Source organism: Rhinolophus sinicus, chromosome 2 (assembly GCF_057876585.1).
Source record: "Rhinolophus sinicus isolate RSI-liver-muscle chromosome 2, RSI-T2T, whole genome shotgun sequence".
Taxonomy (NCBI): Eukaryota; Metazoa; Chordata; class Mammalia; order Chiroptera; family Rhinolophidae; genus Rhinolophus; species Rhinolophus sinicus.
Window position 1 is genome coordinate 77,204,772 of NC_142502.1, and position 20,801 is coordinate 77,225,572.

Consider the following 20,801-nt stretch of genomic DNA (forward strand, 5'->3'; position numbering starts at 1 on the left):
TGAAGGAAATGTTTGTGTGACAGGCACTAAAGATGAATCATGGGCAGGTGTCTTAGTGGACAAATGTGACAGAGAAAAGAGAAGGGGTGGAGGTCTCGCCTCTTTTCTCACCTCATGGCTTCATTACACTAAGGTTTCTGCAAAGCAAAGGGAGAGACACTAGTGCCTGGCAGGAAATAGCAAATGTCCACCAGATTGGATGTGACGTGACAGCAAAGTGACAGAGAATGCTTATGGTGCACTCCAGGAGGCATTAAAGATGCCTGAGAGGCATGATAGAGTGGGCTGAAGGCTGGTGTCAAGGGTGGGAGTTAGGCCCAGTCAAACTTCATTATTGTGTTGGATAGGGAGGAGCAGGCTATGGAGAAAAATTACACACATATACATGTGGGCCGTAGGATTCTAGGCACCTTAGGAATTTTGTTCTAAGCAAAATGCAGTAGAAAAATATGACAGTTCTTACACATTCTTGGTGAGTCTAACACTGAAAATATTCATTTATCACTGGAAGAAAGTTTCTAACATTAATTTATCATATGGGGCTTCATATGGAGGTCTCAGATTTATACAGTTCTGCAGTGGTTTTTCAAGAAGAGTTGCTTGTCTCTGGGACAGACATCAGAAGAATTAGGTAGGGCTCTAGGCCTCCTGCCCCCTTCAACCAAAGCAGCTCTATTTTTTTTAATCTCTTTTATATATTGGTTTTTATTTAGAAAAAAAGGTTCTAATGTTAAAAGAAAAAAAAAAGTTGTATTAATTCACATCCTACATTGTACTTATTTTACCTTAATCAGTTCTTACTAGTTAGTGGATCAACTTCTATTCTGCTTCCAAACTCCCCTTGCTCTAGTTTTGTCCATTCTGCAGTCTCAGGATGCAGAGGCAAACACATGTAATATTTATTATGCCTACAACTCATGTATGCCCTTTATAATCAACTGAATACCAAAATGTGGTTATCAGAAAATTCCAGGGAAACCACTAAACAAAAAGAATCCATACATTTTCAAGAGAATAGATTTTTAATATATTATAAGTTATGAAAATATTCTATGCTATGCAGATGGAACAACGGTGCTCCACTGTTACTTACTTCATCAGATTTGAAAGTGAAGCCTACTGAAAAATAAAAAGGCCACTGTACTCCATTAATTTCTCAGGCACCACTTAAAAATATATACACTCTTTGCCCTCTAAATCACAAAAACCAAGGCTAGCCAAAGAGAGCTGACCACAAGCTGACATACCTGTAAAGGGAGCTGACCTCTCTGGGAAGCCAAAATAAACGGAAATTTCTCAGTCTCCAGTACATAAGCAGATCTTTGAAAGTTTGCCAGATTTATGTGGAAATATTATGTAAACAGACTTTTGGCTTCCGAAGGTGCCTTCTTTTCCATACCACAATTGTTGTTATAAGTAACCAACATAAAAGAAAGATTTCCAAAAGCATCCAGTATACAATATTTATCATGTATTTCCTATTCAGGAAAATCCTAAAACTCTGTTTCAACAGAAGTTCAGAAAAAGAAAGGTTATTTTTTTTAAAGTTACTTTTCTTTTTCTTGGCAGGATCCTTCCTTGATGTGAAAGGAAATAAACAGACTAACAGAGAAAAAGGAAAAAATAAAAACTGTAATTTTCTTTATGAAACTACAAAGGCAAACTTAGCTGCCTCAATTTCTTTTCTAGAGTAAAGGAAAAAAAAAACTTTGTGTATGTTTTTGTTTTGAGATGGATAGTGAAATCAACAGGCAAAATGAAACTTATACTGGCAACTGAAATTCTATCTTCATTTTATATTTCCAGTATTATAATGATATAAAATTAGAACTAAATCTTAATCAATCAGGATTTTTTGTTTTATATGGGAGCCTTGAAGTTATTTGTTTGTAATTATTAACTAACAAAACTTTGTCCAGGCCACTTCAAATGTCCTTGAGTCACCTCAACACTGAAAATAATATATATATGATGTATATGAATGTATATATATTTATATTGTGCAATTTCAAAGACTTGGAAGGCTTACACTCAATGGAGTTACAAAGATGAATACATATTGAGTTTGGATTAAGTATAAAAAAAATAATACCATTTCAACTGAGCTAAAAAACATGGCCAACTGATTTAAATTTTCATTAACTCAATTCTTTAAATTATTAGTTATTTATTTCTCTGTTTACGTGGGCTGGTCTATATGCCAATCTGCAAAAGAACTAATTATTATAAGACCGTCAGCACATTTAATGGATCAAAACTTCAAATGTTGGTTTTGGATCAATCTCAAAAGTAATCAGAAATTATCTCACCACTAAAATTATACATCCCTGTATTAGTCAGGGTCCCAGGAAGAAACAGATGATGTCCTTGATTAAAGTAATTTGAGAAGAGAGTAAGGCATGGATAAAACCAGGAAGAGAGAGTATAGTACTTGGGGTTAGAAACAGGCCTAAAGAAATTAGAGGAGAGAATGGTTGTCAGAGCTCAAACTGTAAGCCCATCTGACAGAAGCTGTCTTTCTACAGAACAGACCTGACCTCACTCTTCTCCCACCATGAACAGTATTTCTCAATGTGCCATAAGATAACGAAAAGAAATTAAGACATGTTATTTCTCCAAAGCACAGATTTCCCTAGAAAATGGTAATGAGATGAAAATCCAAGATAGATCTTGCTAAATCATCTCAGGAAATCTAGACAGACTCTGAGCTTGAAATGCATTGCTCTTTATATTTAATGAGCTTAGACTGAAAATCAATAGTTTTTTTGAGATATGCATCACATGTGTTTAAATAATATATACCAAATAGAACAAAAATCTAACAAATGAAAGCTTTAATTTGTAAAGATTAGTCTGTATTAAATAGTATAACCAAGTATACTGATTAGTGTCATGGCTGGATACCACATTTTTGTGTGTTTTTTTAATGATTATATCTATCAAATAGTCTTATGACTGTGCCTCTGTTACATTATATAGATGGTATTAAATATAAATTCCAAGAAAAATTATGTTCAGCTGAAATAATATTCCCATTATAGGTGTGTAGATTGGGATTCCATTGATCAGGTAACATTTAGAGTAGATAATGCCTAAAGTCCCTTAGAAATCTGAAAATTTATGACTCAGATTCAACTGTTTCAGAAACAGAGTTAAAAAAAAAAAACAACATGACTCGGAAATTCTCTACTTTTTCATTTGAACAAATTTGTATTAAAATTGTTAGAGAAAGGAAAACCATGGTCTTCAGGATAATTTATATAATTCACACATTTCAATGAAGCAACTACTACACGCTTCAGTTATTGCCCAAATAAAACAGTATTTGTAACAGAGCTTTGCAAACTGGAAAGCACTTTCTCAATGTTAGATTTTATTATATTCTTTTAATTTATAAAATGCTTATTAAAACACTTTACTTCTTAGGAGTCATATGTAGATGAAGCTTCTCTTTCAAATGTGTTTATTGGAGAATAAATTATCACTGTTTAGATATGCAAGTGTAGAAATTATGTTTTATTATCAATATTTATAAATTACCATAAAAGGGAGGAACGCTAGTAGAAATGCCATGAAATACTGTATAATACTCAGTATGAATTACTCAGGAGAGCAAATATTTCTGTGACATTTCTATCATCTTATTATATGTATTGCTAAAAAGTAATTTCACCAAGGTAATGTTCTCTGATTGACTCTACAATTGTTTTCTGTTTTTTTCAAAATATTTTTAATTAAAATACAGCTAACATACAACATTTGTTTCAGATGTACGTCACAGTTATTCAACAGTACCCACCTAGCTATACAGTGTCATTAACCACCTTATTGAATTTATTCCCTATGCTAAAGAAGTGATCATGATGATAAGTCCAGCAATTGACACTACCACACTATGACAACATTATTGATCTTTTCCCCCCTTTTTAAATTTTTCAATTAGTGTTGACATTCAATATTATGTTAAATTAGTTTCAAGAATATAGCATAGTAGTTATACATTTATATAATTTAGGAAGTGATCCCCCTAATTAGTACCACCTGGCACTACACATAGTTATTACCATATTATCAATTATATTCCCTATCCTTTACATCCCCATGACTATTCTGTCAATTTATATTTCTTAATACCTTCACCTTTTTCACCCTGCCCCTAACCCCATTCCCATCTACCACTCTGATAGAGCCAACACCTATCTGCCACCATACAGTTATAATAATATTACTGAATATATTCCGTATGCAACCCCCATGATTACTGTGTAGCAACTAATTTGTACTTCTTAATCCCTTCCCCTTTTCACCCATCTCTAATCCCCCTCCCATCTTAAAGAAGTCGCTCTAAGATTCCTTGTAATACGGGTTTGGTGGTGATGGACTCCTTTAGCTTTTTCTTGGCTGGGAAGCTCTTTATCTGTCCTTCAATTCTAAATGATCGTTTTGATTCAGCAATGTAAAAGACAAAGTGGCAGAAAATACCCAACCAAAACAGCAAAAAGAAAAAAAGAATCCAAAAGACTGAGGAAAGTTTAAGGGGCCTCTGGAAAACATCAAACATACCAACATTCACATTATAGGGGTATCAGAGGGAGAAGAGAGAGAGAACAATTGAGAGGAATTGAAAACCTATTTGAATGAATGACTGAAAATGTCCCTAACCTGGTGAAGGAAATAGACATACACGCCCAGAAAGCATAGCGAGTCCCAAACAAGATGAACCCAAAGAGGCCCACACCAAGACACATGATAATTAAAATGCCAAAGGTTAAAGACAAAAAGAGAATCTCAAAAGCAGCAAGAAAAAAGCAGTTAGTTACCTACAAGGGAGCCCCCATAAGACTCAGCTGATTTCTCAACAGAAACTTTGCAGGCCAGAAGGGATTGGCAGGAGCATTCAGTGATGAAAAGCAAGGACCTACAACCAAGATTACTCTACCCAGCACGGCTATATAAAACTGTTGTAATGCTTATTCTTATGTCTAAGTGCATTTAAGTTTCATTCTAACTATTGTAATTTGGTTCCATCAGTGTTCTAATGTCTTTTCCATGCATATATTTGCTCTATTTTTCCCAAACAACCCCCAGTCCAGAAAGAAAATTGTAATTTAAAAGAAATAGTTTGAGAATATAATGTCCAGAATTAAGTGAGCAGGTAAATTATTTCATTTAATATGGTAGAAACCAAAGACTAACCATTTTACCTTCATATTTTATAATGTGTTCCAAGCATAATGAAATGTGTGACAGGGGTTGGTTATTGAGAAAATGCAACTCAGCAAATATGTCAGCTTTCCAAACAGACTCTTATTCCTTTAATTTTGAGAGAAACGGCTCCATGCTAATGCATTTACTATGCATTTGCTACTTACTGCACTTTCTTTGCAAATTAAAAATACATTATTTTAACAGACATGTAGCTAGGTCATTCTTTGCAAGTGAACAAAATTCCTAAATGACGGTTGCAAGATAATTGAACAGACAGCATTTAGTATTTTACAAAATCTTATAGGTGGCATTTTATAATTTTAAGAAAATATAAGAATCTTCAAATGAGTACTAATAATTTTTTTGTTTGTTTTCTTTCAAATATCTAAATATGTAAGCCTTTGGGGGAATCTTGGGGCTCACTTGTCTGTAATTACTGATCACAAGTCAGTGGGAAAAAAAAATCCCTCAAAGTCCTACTTTTTTTCCAGTTTAACATAGACTAGTATTTCAAGATAATTCCTTTTCAAAATAGATCTCAAAACATGACTTAATTTTGCACAATGAAGCAAAAAATAAAATACTTGCAAACTGTTTAATTTAAATGGTTTTGCAAGCTCTCAGCAATGACATCCAAAGGACAGCTTCCCAGACCTAGGATGACTCACACACCACTAGCCTGATCTGTTTGATGTATTAGTCATACCTCCATCAACACAAACATATTGAGATGCTACCTTTGCTTTATTTAATACAAAATAAACATACTTTCAAAAATTTAATGCTCCTTTGTTAAATGTTCCTAAATTCCTAAACATGTTCAAATAATTAAATGACCAACTACTTCATTATTTATTATCAATTCTCTATCATTTATAGCCAGAGGAATAAAAAAGAAGCTTAAAAACTGAATCAAGAAGTTAACATAACTTGAGCAATGGACTAAGTGTTTTACAAGTTCAATCTCATTTAATACAACAGTCTACTCCAGTAGATTGATGAGTCAAGCTCCATCAAACTCAGTCACTTGCCAAAGACACTACTAGGTGGCTGAGTCACTTCAGGAACCCAAGCATATCTTATACCAAAACATACCTTTCATTTCAATGAAGTGACACACTTAGAAAAACTGAATACCTTTCTGATTTTATTTGTTAATTGAATTGGGAAAAATTTTCCAGAGGGCTAACAGGAACTAAAATATTCCGAGCCATTAGTTTATTACTTTAATACATGTTGTCATTTCCTGTTCTCCTGTACCCTGAGAAATAAGCATTACTAATCTAGTATGAAAGGGGGGAAGTACTAATACAGAATAACACAGTTATAATGTGGAAGAGCAGATTCAAACTCAGCCCTGTCTGGTTAGGATTTTAAAACCCAGCACACATTTTGAAAGTAGTGTTCTTGAATGAACACTAATTTCAGATCCAAGGACCAGATGATTTACAGGTAATGTATTCCAGGCTGATTCTAAAGAATACTATATTTTATAAAAATATTCAATAAAATTGCTTCTATAAAAATAATCAATAATAAATTGTGTCTATTAAGAAATGAAGTAAATAAAGGATTGCATGAAGCTGGATTTGATGCAAAATAAAATTCCCATCTCAGTTTTGGAAGAAAACTAACCTGCAGAACATTTATCTACAGTTTTCATAAAAACCCACCGAAATGTGCATCTTGGCACATGTGTGCATGCATGGCACAAGCACACACACAAATGTCCATGTTATTATTTTAACTTGTTGTCTACAAAAATATATTGCATGTAATACAGATTTGTTTCATTAAATACTATATATATGAGCTACTTTCTAAATTGTTTGACAAAATTCTAAAATGGCAAACACAAAACTTATGCCATTATGGCATTACTTGACAAGGCCTACAATTTTACTTGCATTCTACTATTACTATACTTACAGATCATAACCAGAAGTGAATAACAGAAGCACTGAACTTGACATGCAAATACTATTTTCCTCTTTCTTGGAGTTTGCATGTATTTGTTTCAAAGTGTAGAAGAGAGTATTTAAGAAATATCATTACTATAAAAGTAATGCGAGAGCCAGAAGAGAGAAATGTCCAGAGAAATGAAGACAGTTAAAGAGAAACTGGCAAATTTTCTTACCACGTTTCTTTAGAAAGGTATGTATAGGAAATTATATTTATCATTAACCTCTTAAAATAAATACATATGAAATTAAGACTATTTCTCAACTCCATTTTTCTTGTTCTTGTTAAATGTTATTAAGTAATACCTTGATGAACTGGTATAAATAATACATAAATGGAATTGGAAATGAAATAAATGGTAGCCATTTCTCCTAAAAAAAAAAAAAAAAAAAAAAAAAAGTGAAAGGTGGCTGCTTTCCCAAAATGATGTATTTTTATTCTTTTGATTGTAATCACATTATTGTTATCTTTCATACTGAGATATTTCTTTGTTTTGTTCATTTAACACCCATTTCAACCAATATTTACCAAAGCTCAGTTAAGACTGTCTGAGACAATTCGAAGAACCAGTCTTTATTCTTGAAGAACTCCCAAGTTAGTGGAAGGAGATGTAAATATAAATAAAAAATACACTGTAATATGAGAAATACTAGAATAGAAGTACACTACGAGTATGTGCAAAGGGCTATGGGATCCAGCTAAAGGGCAGGACAAACTATCAAGTTCTGTGTTTTTCAGTGTAACAGCCCACATTCTAATAAGAGTGTGGGATCATGGCAGTCGTTTACAAAGGAAGATCAAAGGAGGGTGAAGAGAAAGGTAAAAGGTGCCTGAAACAGTAATCAAGGTAAAAAGAGCAAAAATAGAAAGAAATTTGAACACAAACTGAAAGACACAAATTGCTTTAGATGACAAAGATGTGCCTAAAACTGCAAACACACACACAAACACGGGCTAGATTTTAAACAGGCACATAGTGAGCATTCCCCTGAGTGGTAGAATAACAAGGATTAGCAGAAGCAGACTGTAAAGACAAATGAGTGTGTGTGTTCAGATTTCCTGGAATCTATACAGGGATCCCAATTTCCATTCACATAAGTAGCGCCATTGATGTAAGTAGGAAACAAAGGTTCCATTAAGGCTTATTATGTGATTTAGATACCCTGGTGTATAATTTTTCTGCCAAAACTGTTTTAATTACTTATTTTAAGTGAAGTAGTAAGAAATAAGATCTTTTATCACCTTTCATATTTTAGCTACGTAGTCCAGAATCCTCATTGGGAAAAGAGTCCTAGGAAACATAGGAAAGACCTCATGAATAAATGCCAACCTATCCCCCAAGTTTACATCTGAAAACCAGGTAAACATCATTGACTTTCCTTTAAAAAATAAATAAATAAGAATAAAAGTTATATATATCATATATAGATTCTGGAAGTCATTATTCATAAAAGGCTTCATTTTGCTGATTTACTTGGTTTTCATAATTTCACATGAAAATTGGGGAATGACAACTAAGTTTCCATAATCACATGCCACCCTCATGTATATCAAATATGATATAAGAAGATATTTAAATGTACTAAAACTTAACATTTTAATGAAGCATCAGTCCAACAAATTACTTTTACAACATATTTACAACATTTGTAATTGTTGGTGCTATAACTACAAAACAGTGATAGTTTTCTTCTTGCTGTTTGCTGGCTATGAAATTCTTCAGTACATGAATGTATTATTAATAAACGTTTTAGTAGAAATCCTATCTCAAAATCAATATCCCATTCTTGGGAGCCTAGTTTCCTCAAATACTAACTAAACATGATTTCATAATTCCAAAGTATACATGAAAAATATTCACCATTTGACACACCTCTGCCATCACCATCACACAAAGCAATACAGAATTGCATCTATTGCATATAATACTCTTCTGTCAAATCTGTGCCACTTCTATGATGTAATAAATGTGGAAAATATTTCTATTCGAGGCTTTCTGAGTCAGTACTTATTCCAGTGAATAAAACGAGAGTCATAAACTGTGGAGAATAGTTCTTGTCTTTATTCCCTTGATACCATACAGGATAATTTGACAATTTTTACATAGAAAATAGAAATCACATAGCAATATAAGATAGAAGGAGAATTTTTAAAACCTCAGTTTAAAACCTGGGTTTACGTGTTACCATATAAAGTGAGGACATTCTGTAAGAACACGAGATATGAGTAGCACAACTATATGTAATTATTAACCTCAAGCCATGTGAATATTATGTGGTAGTTTATTTGAAATTGTATTACATAATTCTTTCATAAGATTTTACATATAATTTATATAAAATATTTAAGATTTAATATATTTGCATAAATTTTACTAAATTAAGAATCTGCAATTTTTCACATTCTTTTCCTACAATACTGCGTAGCCAAAAAGTCTTCTTTGACTGAGTTAAGGAGTGCTTTATGTTATAAGAATTATTTACAAATGCATTGGCTACAATTATGTCATCAGGAATTACCCTTCCTTATCTTTCTGACTGAGAATAAACAATTAAAGAGCACAAATTTAGAATATAGGTTGTGAAATTTATTAATAAAGCATATATTCTTCCCTTATTATATAAACTTTTCCTAGTTCAGTTCTATTACCATGTTAACAATTTGAATATAATAATTTATTTGCTTATGGAGCAAATAGCAAATTCCTTCTTCATTTTGCCAGCTAATTAGCCAAAAGATATATACATTCCCTCACATGATTTTTACATCTAATGTCTATAATCACCCATTTTAATCACTTACAAAACGGTTATCTAGTCTAAATTCTAGAAATCCCAGCACTATCTTAACCCACATTTTGTGATCATGACCAGTAAAATCTTTGAAAACCGTGCTTATTGTGCACACAACTTTATTTTGTCACTTGCTGCCATTCACAAAAAAAGGATTGTGAAACTGGATTCACTTTCCACTGTCATCAGCAGTCAATATGATGGTAGAAGAAATAGATTGAAGAAAACCATTGAAAAAAGATTTTCTAAATTTCATTAAAACAATAAAACAAACAAATAAAAACTAGTTTCTGGTGTTAATAGTCTTATTAGCCAGCTTGTAACATCACAGTTTCTGTGTGTACTGTAGCTTCTTATTCTAGGGGACACTAATTAGTTTTAAATGGTGTTAAATACCATCCCTGCAGTTGCAAGTGCTTCTCTGGGATTTTTACTAGAGAAAAGAACTCCTGTAATTTAAAACCACTTTGTTTTCTACAGTCACAGCTTTTAGTGAAACAGTGACCTGTAGAAATCTTAAAGGTTTTTCAGCCCTCTCTCACTGCCATTAGTCTGCATTTATTTTCTAACACATCTTTTCCCCTTGTACCATTGCCCCTCCAAATTCCCATCCCCCAAATTGCTTTCAGCCGAGAAAACGCATTTAGCTAGTTAAGTCCTCTCTTTCCCTCCCCCTTTACAAAGCCTTGGCTACCCTTAAAGAAAATTCTCCAACAACGTGTCAATTTTATATTGGCTACAAAGACAACTTCTGTTGGGGGAGGGGGAGGGAAGAGAGACTGGAGGTTGGCTGTCCCTTTCCACAGACAGGGACCTTTGTGGCGATCAGAAAACATTTCCTGCATTAAAAATCAACACTCTCTCTTCTTGCATGGTTGGGGAGCAAGAACGAATGTGTATCAGCCATGTCCTCAAATGAATGGAACACATACATTAACCTTCCAAACAGGAAACTAATTTTCTCAAAATATGTCAGCTTTCTTGCATTATTAAACATAACCCAAGATCTCAAATGCTCTGGTAGCTCCCCCACTGGGGATTGGGTGAAAACTATAAATCACTCCTGTACTTTCTCTTTTTCCTCCGCATTTCCGTTGCACTGTCTTTTCCATTTAGCTCATCTCTGACGATCCCCTCTTTTCTCGTGTATATCAACAGGGGACCAAGAAGAGCAAAAATCACGCAAGAGGGATATCAGGTCTTACAGAATCAACCTGCATTTCAATTCCACCCTTCTCCCCCGCCTGCAAGTGAGCAGACCTCAGAGTTTGCACTTCCAGTGGGGTTTTCTTGACCCACCAAAGAGGAGGTATTTATCATACAAAACGTCTAACATCCCTCACCTGTGAGAGGGAGGGGCACCCTTGGCTTCCTGTATCAGGTCATTTGGTCCAAATTGGCGTACTATTGAGTTTGTGTCAACGTTTAGTCGTGCTGCCCCAAACCTGGAAAAGGGTCGTGTTTGAGAGGGTGAGACAGAGAGGAAGGGAAGGCGACTTTTTACAGGGCTGGAGCTTGAGGGAGATGTCTACAAATCCATTTCACATGTGTGATTAGAAAGAGAGGAAGAGAGAAAGAAAGAGAGGGGGGGGGAGGAGAGAGAGGGGCAGGGAGAGAGGGAGGGGGAGGAGGGAGAGGGGAAAGGGAGGGGGGGGAGAGAGAGAGAGAGAGAGAGAGAGAGAGAGAGAGAGAGAGAGAGAGAGATGTCTCCCCGAGGGGCTGCAGCCTAATAAAGCTCCCTGCCCCCTTCTCACCGACCTCCAGTACAAACTGACTCCACGTATTTGCATCTCTTTTTCTCCTGAATATTCCATCTGCACTCCCGGGGTTATGTTGCTGAGAACTATCTCAGCCTCACTGCCCTTCTCTAAAATCTTGAAACCTAAAACTAGCCTAAGAGACCTTTATCAGTGAAGATCATTAATCAAATGAATCCAAAAATGCTAGAGTGAAAGGAGAAACAATTACGCCCATGTGTTGAAACAGCACGTTTTAATTCCCTCCCCAGACGCCCCCTCACCTCCCTGTATCTCCCGGTGTCTGCGGGACACTTACCTTCTTTGGGCGGTCGCTTGGCCTCTCTGGTAAGATTGCAGACCTGGGTGGTTTGCAGCTCCTGGGTCAAGCATCCCTCGGTCTGCTCATTCAGGGGTAACACCACGTTATTTAACATAACCAGCGACTGGTCGTCGATTCCCCACTCTCCCAAATGCTGAGGGCAGGTGCATTTTGTATACATGATCCCACATGCTTCTGTTCTCCCATTTTCTGATTTTAAGCAGCTCTCCAACCAAGTGCATAATACATGGCAACCAAACTGGCTTGGGCTCACCTTGTTCAATACCAAAAACTCAAAAAAAGATTTCTGGTCTTCTTCCCCTTTTTTCTGTAATCCTGGAAAGTTGGTTGGAAATACCCGACGTATTTGAATAAAATTTTTATCATATTGTAGAAAAACAAAAGCATTCTTGGAATCGCAGAGTTGCATTATAGAATGATTCTTTCTTAAAAGATCCTTTATTTTTTCATGAGAAAAATGATCAAACTGATAAGCCAGGAGGGAAAAGTTAGAGCAGCTAAGGTCCTTTTTGGAAAATTTCAGGTAAATGCTATATTTGGTTGGATCTGGATTTTCCAGCGTCCAAGTGCAGTTTGTAAAGTTTTTGGGAAACATTTCACTTACAGAATACGATCCATAAATGACTCCCTTCACCAAAGTTGAACACCAGAAGTCTTGGGCAGCATTAAATCCAAACATAACCAGGAGATAGGTGGAAAATATATAAATCAGCAGGTTACGAACAGCCTTCATCCTATGTCATTTGGCCTGTAAAAATGGCAATGAAAGTAAAATGCAAGTAGGAGTCTACGTGCATTGAAAAAAGAAACTCCTCCAATATTACAGCCAGCTGTTTTCAAGATTTCAGTTAAAAAAAAAAAAAAAAAAAAACCTTTTTAAAAGAAGGGCAGGTAATTTTTATTTTATAACGCCAGGAAATTATCTGTTGCTGTGTGAACAGCGCCCTCAAGTGGTCACCATAAAGGCCAAATTCTCTACATTCAATTAAAAAATATTTCATGGATTAATAGTAATATTCTAATTTATCTACCAGTATTTACACCAAGTGTACTATTCTTCTATTCTTGAATTGAAAGGAGAGAAAAAATGACTTTTTAAATATCATAGCCTAGATGTTAATTTTTAAAATATTTTTAAGCAACCTATACAACCTTTTCTCTCCCTCAGTTCTCTGCCTACAGTAAACATCATCACACAAAATCTAATCTGATAATCTGGGAACAGCTGTCATCATATTATGTCTTTCTCTTAAATGTGAAAGTAATTACGATAAATGATAGCCACAATTTTAAAAGCACAAATGATTTGCTGCAGATGAAACATATTCTTCTAAATGTATCTACTTGTCTTTGTAGGGGCCACGCTGTAAACTGATGAGAAATTCCTGTGCAAAAACACCAGCATTCATGTGGATTAACAGAATTTTAAAACCATCATCTGAGAAAGGGCATAAGTGTATATATACACAGGGAAGGCTTGTTCGACATCACCAGTGAGAACCAGAATTTAAGGCAGTCATTTCAATGTGACATGCCCTCTTGGGATACATAAAGTGGATCATTGTATTAGTATCTGTATCCGAAGGCAATGCCAGTGAAAAAAATATCCCAGGACCACATTAACTGAGCTGGCTTCAGTCTTTTAATTTGTTTGTTAAATTGGAGCTATTTTATATAGAGTTATCTACTGTAATTTAAGATTTACACATGATAAGTAAAAGACATTAGCATTTTCTTTCCTAACAGATTTCAGTTATTGAATTGCTCTCTTTCCAACCACAGCTCCAAAGCTCCTCTTCTTTATATATTTTTTAACTTGGCCTTGCATAATAAAGTAATCCTTTGTTATATTTACCTCTGTAAGTTGTTATCCAAAAATAGCTTGAATTTTTCTCAGCTTTAACCTTTAAGAAGTTATTTCTTAGAATAAATGACACTGCTTTTTTGTTTAGCCTTTGAGCTGAGAAAAGTGATGCCAAGTTAATTTTAAAAGTCTTTAGGCTGCAGTCTCTTCCACTATTCTGTAAACAGAGACAAATATACAGACATATAGTTAAGAGTTTTCATGTCTTAGCCTGGGTCCTCTCTGAACCAAAGGATAAAACCTTCCTTCCCATTGCATAACACACACCAACGCATGCACACAAAATCCAGTGACCGAAGTCCCTGAAGATAGATCTGCATTTTCCAGATCATAATTCAAATTCTATGTCTTGATATAGGCAAAAGCAGCCCCAACTCTAAATCTCTATATAGCAGCAGTTTAAAATAACATCAGAACTGCTGGAACTATCAAAACTGTTCTTCCTCTGTTTCAAGCATACAGCTCAATGAATAATGCATTTTGTTCTTGAGAAAATAAAGCCAACGAGCACTTAAAGGTTAAAAAGATAGAAAAAGTTGTAGAAAATTCTGGGAATAATTTTCTCTTTTTTTTGCTGTAGCACTTTGCAGGCAATGCAGGTCTGCGCAGTGTTCTTCAGTATAGAGTGGAGGCGAGGAGAGCCAATGTGACAATAAGTGTTTAAATTAGGAATTCCATCCATGAAAGGGGGCTTCATTTTATAACCCGGTAACTCAAAAAGAGGTCGTATTTCTTTTCCTAATGAAATCCGGTACTTTTGCTTCCTTTTGACAGTGCTTGTCTGCATTGCTGTGCTCATCAAGGACTAGAAAGAGTGAGGAAATAGCTCTGATTTCACTTTCAAGCCTGCTCAAGACTCCCCTCAATTGAATGCTCTTTATTTTAATCATTAGGCCTTGGTGTATGGAGTCTTGTTTTATTCGAAATAATCAAAAACGAATCATTGTACTCTGCTGCCCCCCCCCCCCTCCACACACTGCAGGGTCAGTTCAAACAATTGTATTTCCCTCTTTAAGAAAGAAAGAATGGGGAGGTGGGTGTCTAGGGCTGGCCACCGAGGTCTCAAGGATGTTTTATTTTTGCATGTATGTATGTATTCATTTATTTGTCTCCTGCTGAGAAGCAGACGTTTAGTTTAGCTATTCTCAAAACTGATTTTCTGGGTGACACTTTAGTTTAGTCGAACATAGACGGCGCCATCACTCCACTGATTTTTTTTTTTCCCCAATAGAGACCCACTGCTCTCCCTTAACTTCCTTTTTAACCTAAAATTTTCCCCTCATAAAAATTATCCCAATCACACACACCGTCAGATTTTCTAGGTCCCCTTGCCTATTCCTTCCGACTCAGCTCATCTCTTGAAAACCAGACTTCTCTAACTTTTCAACTGCGGCGTTTAAGTAAATGCAGACAGTCGGGTTTGCTCGCAGCCCTTCCATCTGCTAGCAACAGCCTTCCCTTTCCTGGTCCTCTCTCCGCAAACACCTAGCCGAAAGCTCCTCGGTGGCGACCCCTTGCAGAGGGAAGGTGACCCCTGGACCCCCTTCCTTACCTTCCACTCCGAAAGCTCAGGGAGGCTCTTGCTCTAAGACACCAGCACAGGCACGCGTCCCAGCAACAGTGACGGAGAGACTCCCCTTCGGTCCCAATCACCGTTGCCCATTTTCCCCGGCTCAGCTTCAAAAATCAGGGTTTATTTTTAAAAAAACACATATATGAGAAGCAAAAGACGGGGGGGGGGATCAATGATGGGAAGGCGTGGGAGAAAAAAGCCCCCAGGACCCCGGAGCCTGACGCCGTATCCAACTGAATCCAACCTCCAACCGAGGGCGTGGGGGGGGGGGGGAGAGCAAGCCCCCCGAAGAGAGACTCTAAGGAAACAACAACATCAAAAAATGCAAATGGCTTAAGAGCAAGGATTTGTTTTATCAAATCTACCCCCTCAACAAACCGATTAGCCAAGAAGCAAAGAAGGCGCTGAGACGAGAAGTGACCGGCGGCGGCAGCGGCTGCGGCTGCTAAGGCAGATTTGTTGGGGCGGTGGGTTTATTACAGGAGTATTCGTGGTCGGATCGGAAGGCTCAAGCTTTTGCTTTTTCCTCTTTCCGCTTTCCTCCCTCCTCCTCCGCCCTCCCCCCCCCCCCGCAGGTACTGATGGACGGACGGCGACTAAGGAGAGGGGGGGAAAAATCCTTGGCTGGTGATGTCGGAAAGCTGTTTGAATGCCCAGAGAGGAGGGAGGCGCGAGAGGGAGCGAGATAGTAAAGCTCTGTCTCGGTGTGCGCGCCGGCGCGCGGCGCTCGCTCTCCCTGGGGCGCGCGCCAGGGAGGGGGTGCGCGTCCCCGGACGCGCGCGCCGGCTCCCCGTAAATTCATAGGCGCGCGCGCCGCCGCGCGCCACACACCGGGCTCCCTGAGCCAGCGCCAGTTGGGTGCGCGGGGCAGCGGGCCCGAGGCTCCACGCGTGCAGCGCCGCAGCTGCGCCGTCCCGGAGTTCTGCCTCCCGAGGGCGCGGGCCCGTGTGTGCGAGAGAAAAGGAGCGGAGCGGCTCGGTGGGAGAGGCGGGAGCCCCGGCGGGAGGGGGGCTGCGCGGAGCTCCAGCCGAGGCCGCGGTGCGCTTGCACGTCACGGCTACTCAAAACCAAGCACGTCCCGAAAGCGGTATTTTCTGCGTCTGGGAGGTTTTTGCATCCTCAGTTCCCACCGCTGGGGCTGGCGGCGACCAACTGTAAGAGAAACTCACTGGGGGGCGAGGCTAGGGAGGTGCGGAGGACCGAGAGGCCACCCTGAGCCACCCTGAGGGATTGGAAGTAAATACTGGACTTGATCGTCTTATTCTTTTAGCGGGGACCTGTCGCTGGCTCAGAGCTGTCATTTCAGCACCGGGGTTCAGACGAATTGATCGTCAACAGCGCAGGGGGCACATCTCAGCTGCACTGCTGCGTGTCTCCGGGTGGAACAATAGTAGTTTTTCTCAGCGAGGCTGCAATTAACATCTTATTTGTTTTGGCTAGATACAGGCTTTGTCAGGACCACGATGCGGCGACTGAGGTTGGGCATCTTGCATTGCTTTCTGCATGGCAATGGGATCATGGTTGTGGGGTCTAAACTTTTGTTTTCGTAATGTAATGTATCTGATTCTTTTTCAAGTTTCCCTAGTAACAGGTTTGGGAACTGGGGTGGGAAAAAGCAAGGGAAAGGGGGAAGAAAAGCTATCAGATTCTCAATTTAGCAGGAAAAAAAAAAAGATAAATTTCCACCACTCCTCACATTTATTTATGTATGTATGTATTTATTTATTTGTTTATTTATTTATTTTTATTTCATCCTGGACAGTTGGCTGACAAGTATTTGATGAACTAGCTCTAGATACATGCTGCAAAAGGTTATTCGCGTACTGATTATGTCTCTACTTGTAAACGCAGTTGGTGGTTTGCAAAACAAGTTCTAAATAGTGTGGTGATGTGGTGGAAGAAGACCTTGATGAGCAATTCGTATAAAGTGTTGGAGTCTTCCTAAAAGTGAGTTGCTTGAGCTGCAGGTGAAGTTGAATAAAACAATTTTCCCTTATTTTCTCTCCTTACTTTTTCTGCATTTTTTTCCCCTCTTGTTACTCTGCCCTGGGGCGATTGAAAGCCAAGAATATCATTTTAAAATAGGATTATAGTGAAAACAGAAAGTCACCAATGATCTTTTATTCACCGGAGTGGTCTGAAATATTAAAATCGGCCCTTTACTTCTTAATACATATTAATAGGGTGACCCTCTCAAGGCTTTCTCTTCTAAGACAAGTGTTCAGAATAACACCCTGCAAGGGAAATAGTTAATCATTCCCCATCCAGCAGGTTTTAACCACGTTCCAGGAAAATTCACTGAGCGAGCAGCCTGGGTGGCGTTTTGGTTTTGTGTCATTTTTGGTTCATTACAATGTTTTTTATTCATTTAAAGTATTGTGAAAGGAAAATAAGGTAGGTTTATATCCAGGCATAATCCAAAACATTGTATCTTAAACAAACACTTTTAAAAACAAACAACATTAAGCAATACAAAAGAGAAACACATTTATTTCAACTCCCATAGAGATAGTAATTATGATATTAGCAAGACATTTTGGTCAGTTCTGTTATTTTGCCAGAAGCAAAAACTGAAGAGATAGATTAAGGACAGACATAAAAAAATGGAGAAAAGGAGAATATTTTGCATGATTTGTACATAAAAGACGTTTAGATATACTTCTGTTTTGCATCTAGTGATTTCTCACAGTACCTTTGAACACTATTTTTTGTTTCTTAGAAAATCTTAGAGTCATGCCACAGTGACATAAGAATAACAGCCGAAGGTACAATTTAAAAAGCCTAAATCCTAAATGGAAAGGAACACTCACTCCAGGGTCATTTATATTCAAGTAGAATGCAGGGCTGGGTCAGGGAGAAAGCCACCCTTAATAAAGCGCTTCACCCTTCACACTGTTTCCCATAACCTTCATAAATTGCAGGCTACTGAGCTGGCCTGAGGATGATCCTGCTGAGGTATATTTATAGCAGCTGATTTGTGGATGATAAATATGCCAAGCAGGACACAGTCTCCAGTAACCCCAGGCTGGTCTGACTTCCTCAGGGGGTCATAATCAAGAATCACAAAAAGAACCATATATGGAGAATCTGGTCTCTGGACCCTGACAGCAGCACAATCCAAAGGCAAACCAAGGAAGAACCACCCCGATTCACGTCTGCACTATGTTCCACCTGAAAGCACTGCTGACATATTGACCCAACAACAACAAAAAGCAACAATTTACACATTGTAGGCTCTCTATGTCCTTTCCTCCATGTTGAGATTGGTCTGTTTTTAGGCTTTAATGCATTTTTAAAATCACCATTTCAAATTATAATTATCAGCCTTCATTGGCCTCTTTCACAAGCCCACGTGTGTCTGTATATATGTCTCTATGTATATAAACATATACACACATATTTTACATATATGCATATTATATATACATGTATATACCAGGGGTGCCCCAAATATATATACGCATGACTTGTATTCATTTTTTGTTATCATTATACATTGCATATTACAATTTTAATACTTTTTTCCTTTCTTAAAATGTGTATACATTTTTCACACCCTCTGTATGTGCACACATTATATGAGTGTGTAAGTATACATACACACATATAAATATGTAATACATGCTCATGTATTTCAGTTGTTACACAGCATATATTTGGGAGGATGGTTTCACTGCATTACTTTATTGCTTTATATTTCTCTTCAATAAAGTGTTCTCACCCCCAAACTGCCAGGTTAATTCTATAAACTAATTTTGACTTACGTTTCCTTGCCAGCTTTCAAAAGGACTATTGAGAAACCAGTGTTCTTACTGTCTCTTTGCTTGGTGGTCCCTCCATGCCTATGTACCTCTGGTATCTTCCTATATGTCCTAATTTTTTTTTCTTATAAAGACATCAGTCAGACTGGATTAGTGACTTCATCTTAATTACCTCTTTAAAGCCCTTCCCTCCAAAGACAGTCACATTCTGAGGTACTGGCAGTTAAAGATTCAATATGTGAATTTTGGGGGGTACACAATTCAACCCATAACACCTCAAACACATGTATCTCAAATCTAATTCTTTTCCTTTTCACTGCCATCTTTCTTTTCTAAAGCACGTAGTTTTTGCCTATCCCATTGTAATAATCTCCTACCTGGTGTCAAATATTATGTGTTAATTTAACTCCAATCAATTATGCTCCAGGCAAAAAATGTGACCTTTAAAAAAACAAAAAAACAAACAAACCAAAAAGCCAAAAAAACGCTGAAAATCTTTATTTTATTTTTTTAAACAGTAGTTAATTCTCATGGCAAATAAAATAAATCCAAACCCTTAATCATGGCCCACATTGTACTACATCATCTGACTCCTGTTTCTCTTTCATCCTAAGCCACACTTCTGCTTACTTATGATGCCTAAGCTATATTAATTTTCTTTCTGTGTCTCAAAGAAACCAGTTTTTTTCCTCCTTACAGCCTTTCTATAAGGAGTGAACTTCCATTCTCTTGCTGTTGGAAAAACATACCAGCCTGACCTTTTCTCAACCTTAGGTTTCATCTTGAAAATCTTATATTCAGAGAAGGTATTTTTTGTTTGTTTGTACTTGTTGTTCTGTTTAATATTACTTGCTAATTTTTAATAATTTAATGTTCTTTTTTTCTCATTAGCCTATAAGCTCCATCATTATATATCTTGTCTAACATAGTGCAAGGCACATAGTAAGTGCTTAATATTTACTGAATGAATGCTGAAATTCACAGCATAATAAATGCCATATATTGGTATTAGTTATGTTCATTAGCTTACTATCTATTTTAAAAGCTATATAACACATATTTGTACCACAACTCAAGCTAGAGTTATTCTTCCCCTTGACCAAGCATTTTATTTCGTTTATTCATTTCTCATGTGACATGGTCTCCAAACTCTCCATCTTTATGGCTGTTTTCAATTGAATTTATCGCAGTTTGTCACAGTTCTTTGATGCTATAATTTTTTTTTTTAAATTCTCCAGATTTTTAACTTTCCACTGTAGACAAAATAAATCTATTAAGTTCAAAGGAATAAACATTTATTGAGCATATGCTTAGCCAAACTCTGTAGTTATAAGGATGACTATCTCAAGGTCTCCCATATGAGGAGAATAAGGCTTTCAACAACCTGAAATGAACCAATCATTGATGTATTTAACACAGAACTACTAAGCACTAGTCCATATAAAACATTTTGTAAGCTGTTTGGGAAACCGGAGTGACAAGTATAGTCCCTGCCCTTGTGATGATTGTCTCTGTTGATAGCGATAACGAATGAACAGCTACCTACTGCTTATTATAATTTG

The 20,801-nt window shown here is 37.1% G+C and overlaps 1 protein-coding gene across 5 annotated transcripts in view; it reads right to left on the minus strand.

Moving 5' to 3' along the window:
* Positions 1-16,178, minus strand: part of ADGRB3 (adhesion G protein-coupled receptor B3) — a 682,811-nt gene extending 666,633 nt beyond the window's left edge. For 3 of the 5 annotated variants that reach the window (XM_074333155.2, XM_074333156.2, XM_074333152.2), the window contains exons 1-3: positions 15,458-16,177; positions 13,897-14,062; positions 12,018-12,789 (exon numbers count right to left, since the gene is read on the minus strand). In XM_074333155.2, the coding sequence (XP_074189256.1) occupies positions 12,018-12,774 (757 nt within the window). In that variant the 5' untranslated portion in view covers positions 12,775-12,789; positions 13,897-14,062; positions 15,458-16,177. Of the gene's footprint in view, positions 1-12,017; positions 12,790-13,896; positions 14,063-15,457 lie in introns of all 5 variants that reach the window. The other 2 variants (XM_074333154.2, XM_074333153.2) reach the window with 2 other exon arrangements.
* Between the last annotated feature and the right edge of the window lie 4,623 nt (positions 16,179-20,801).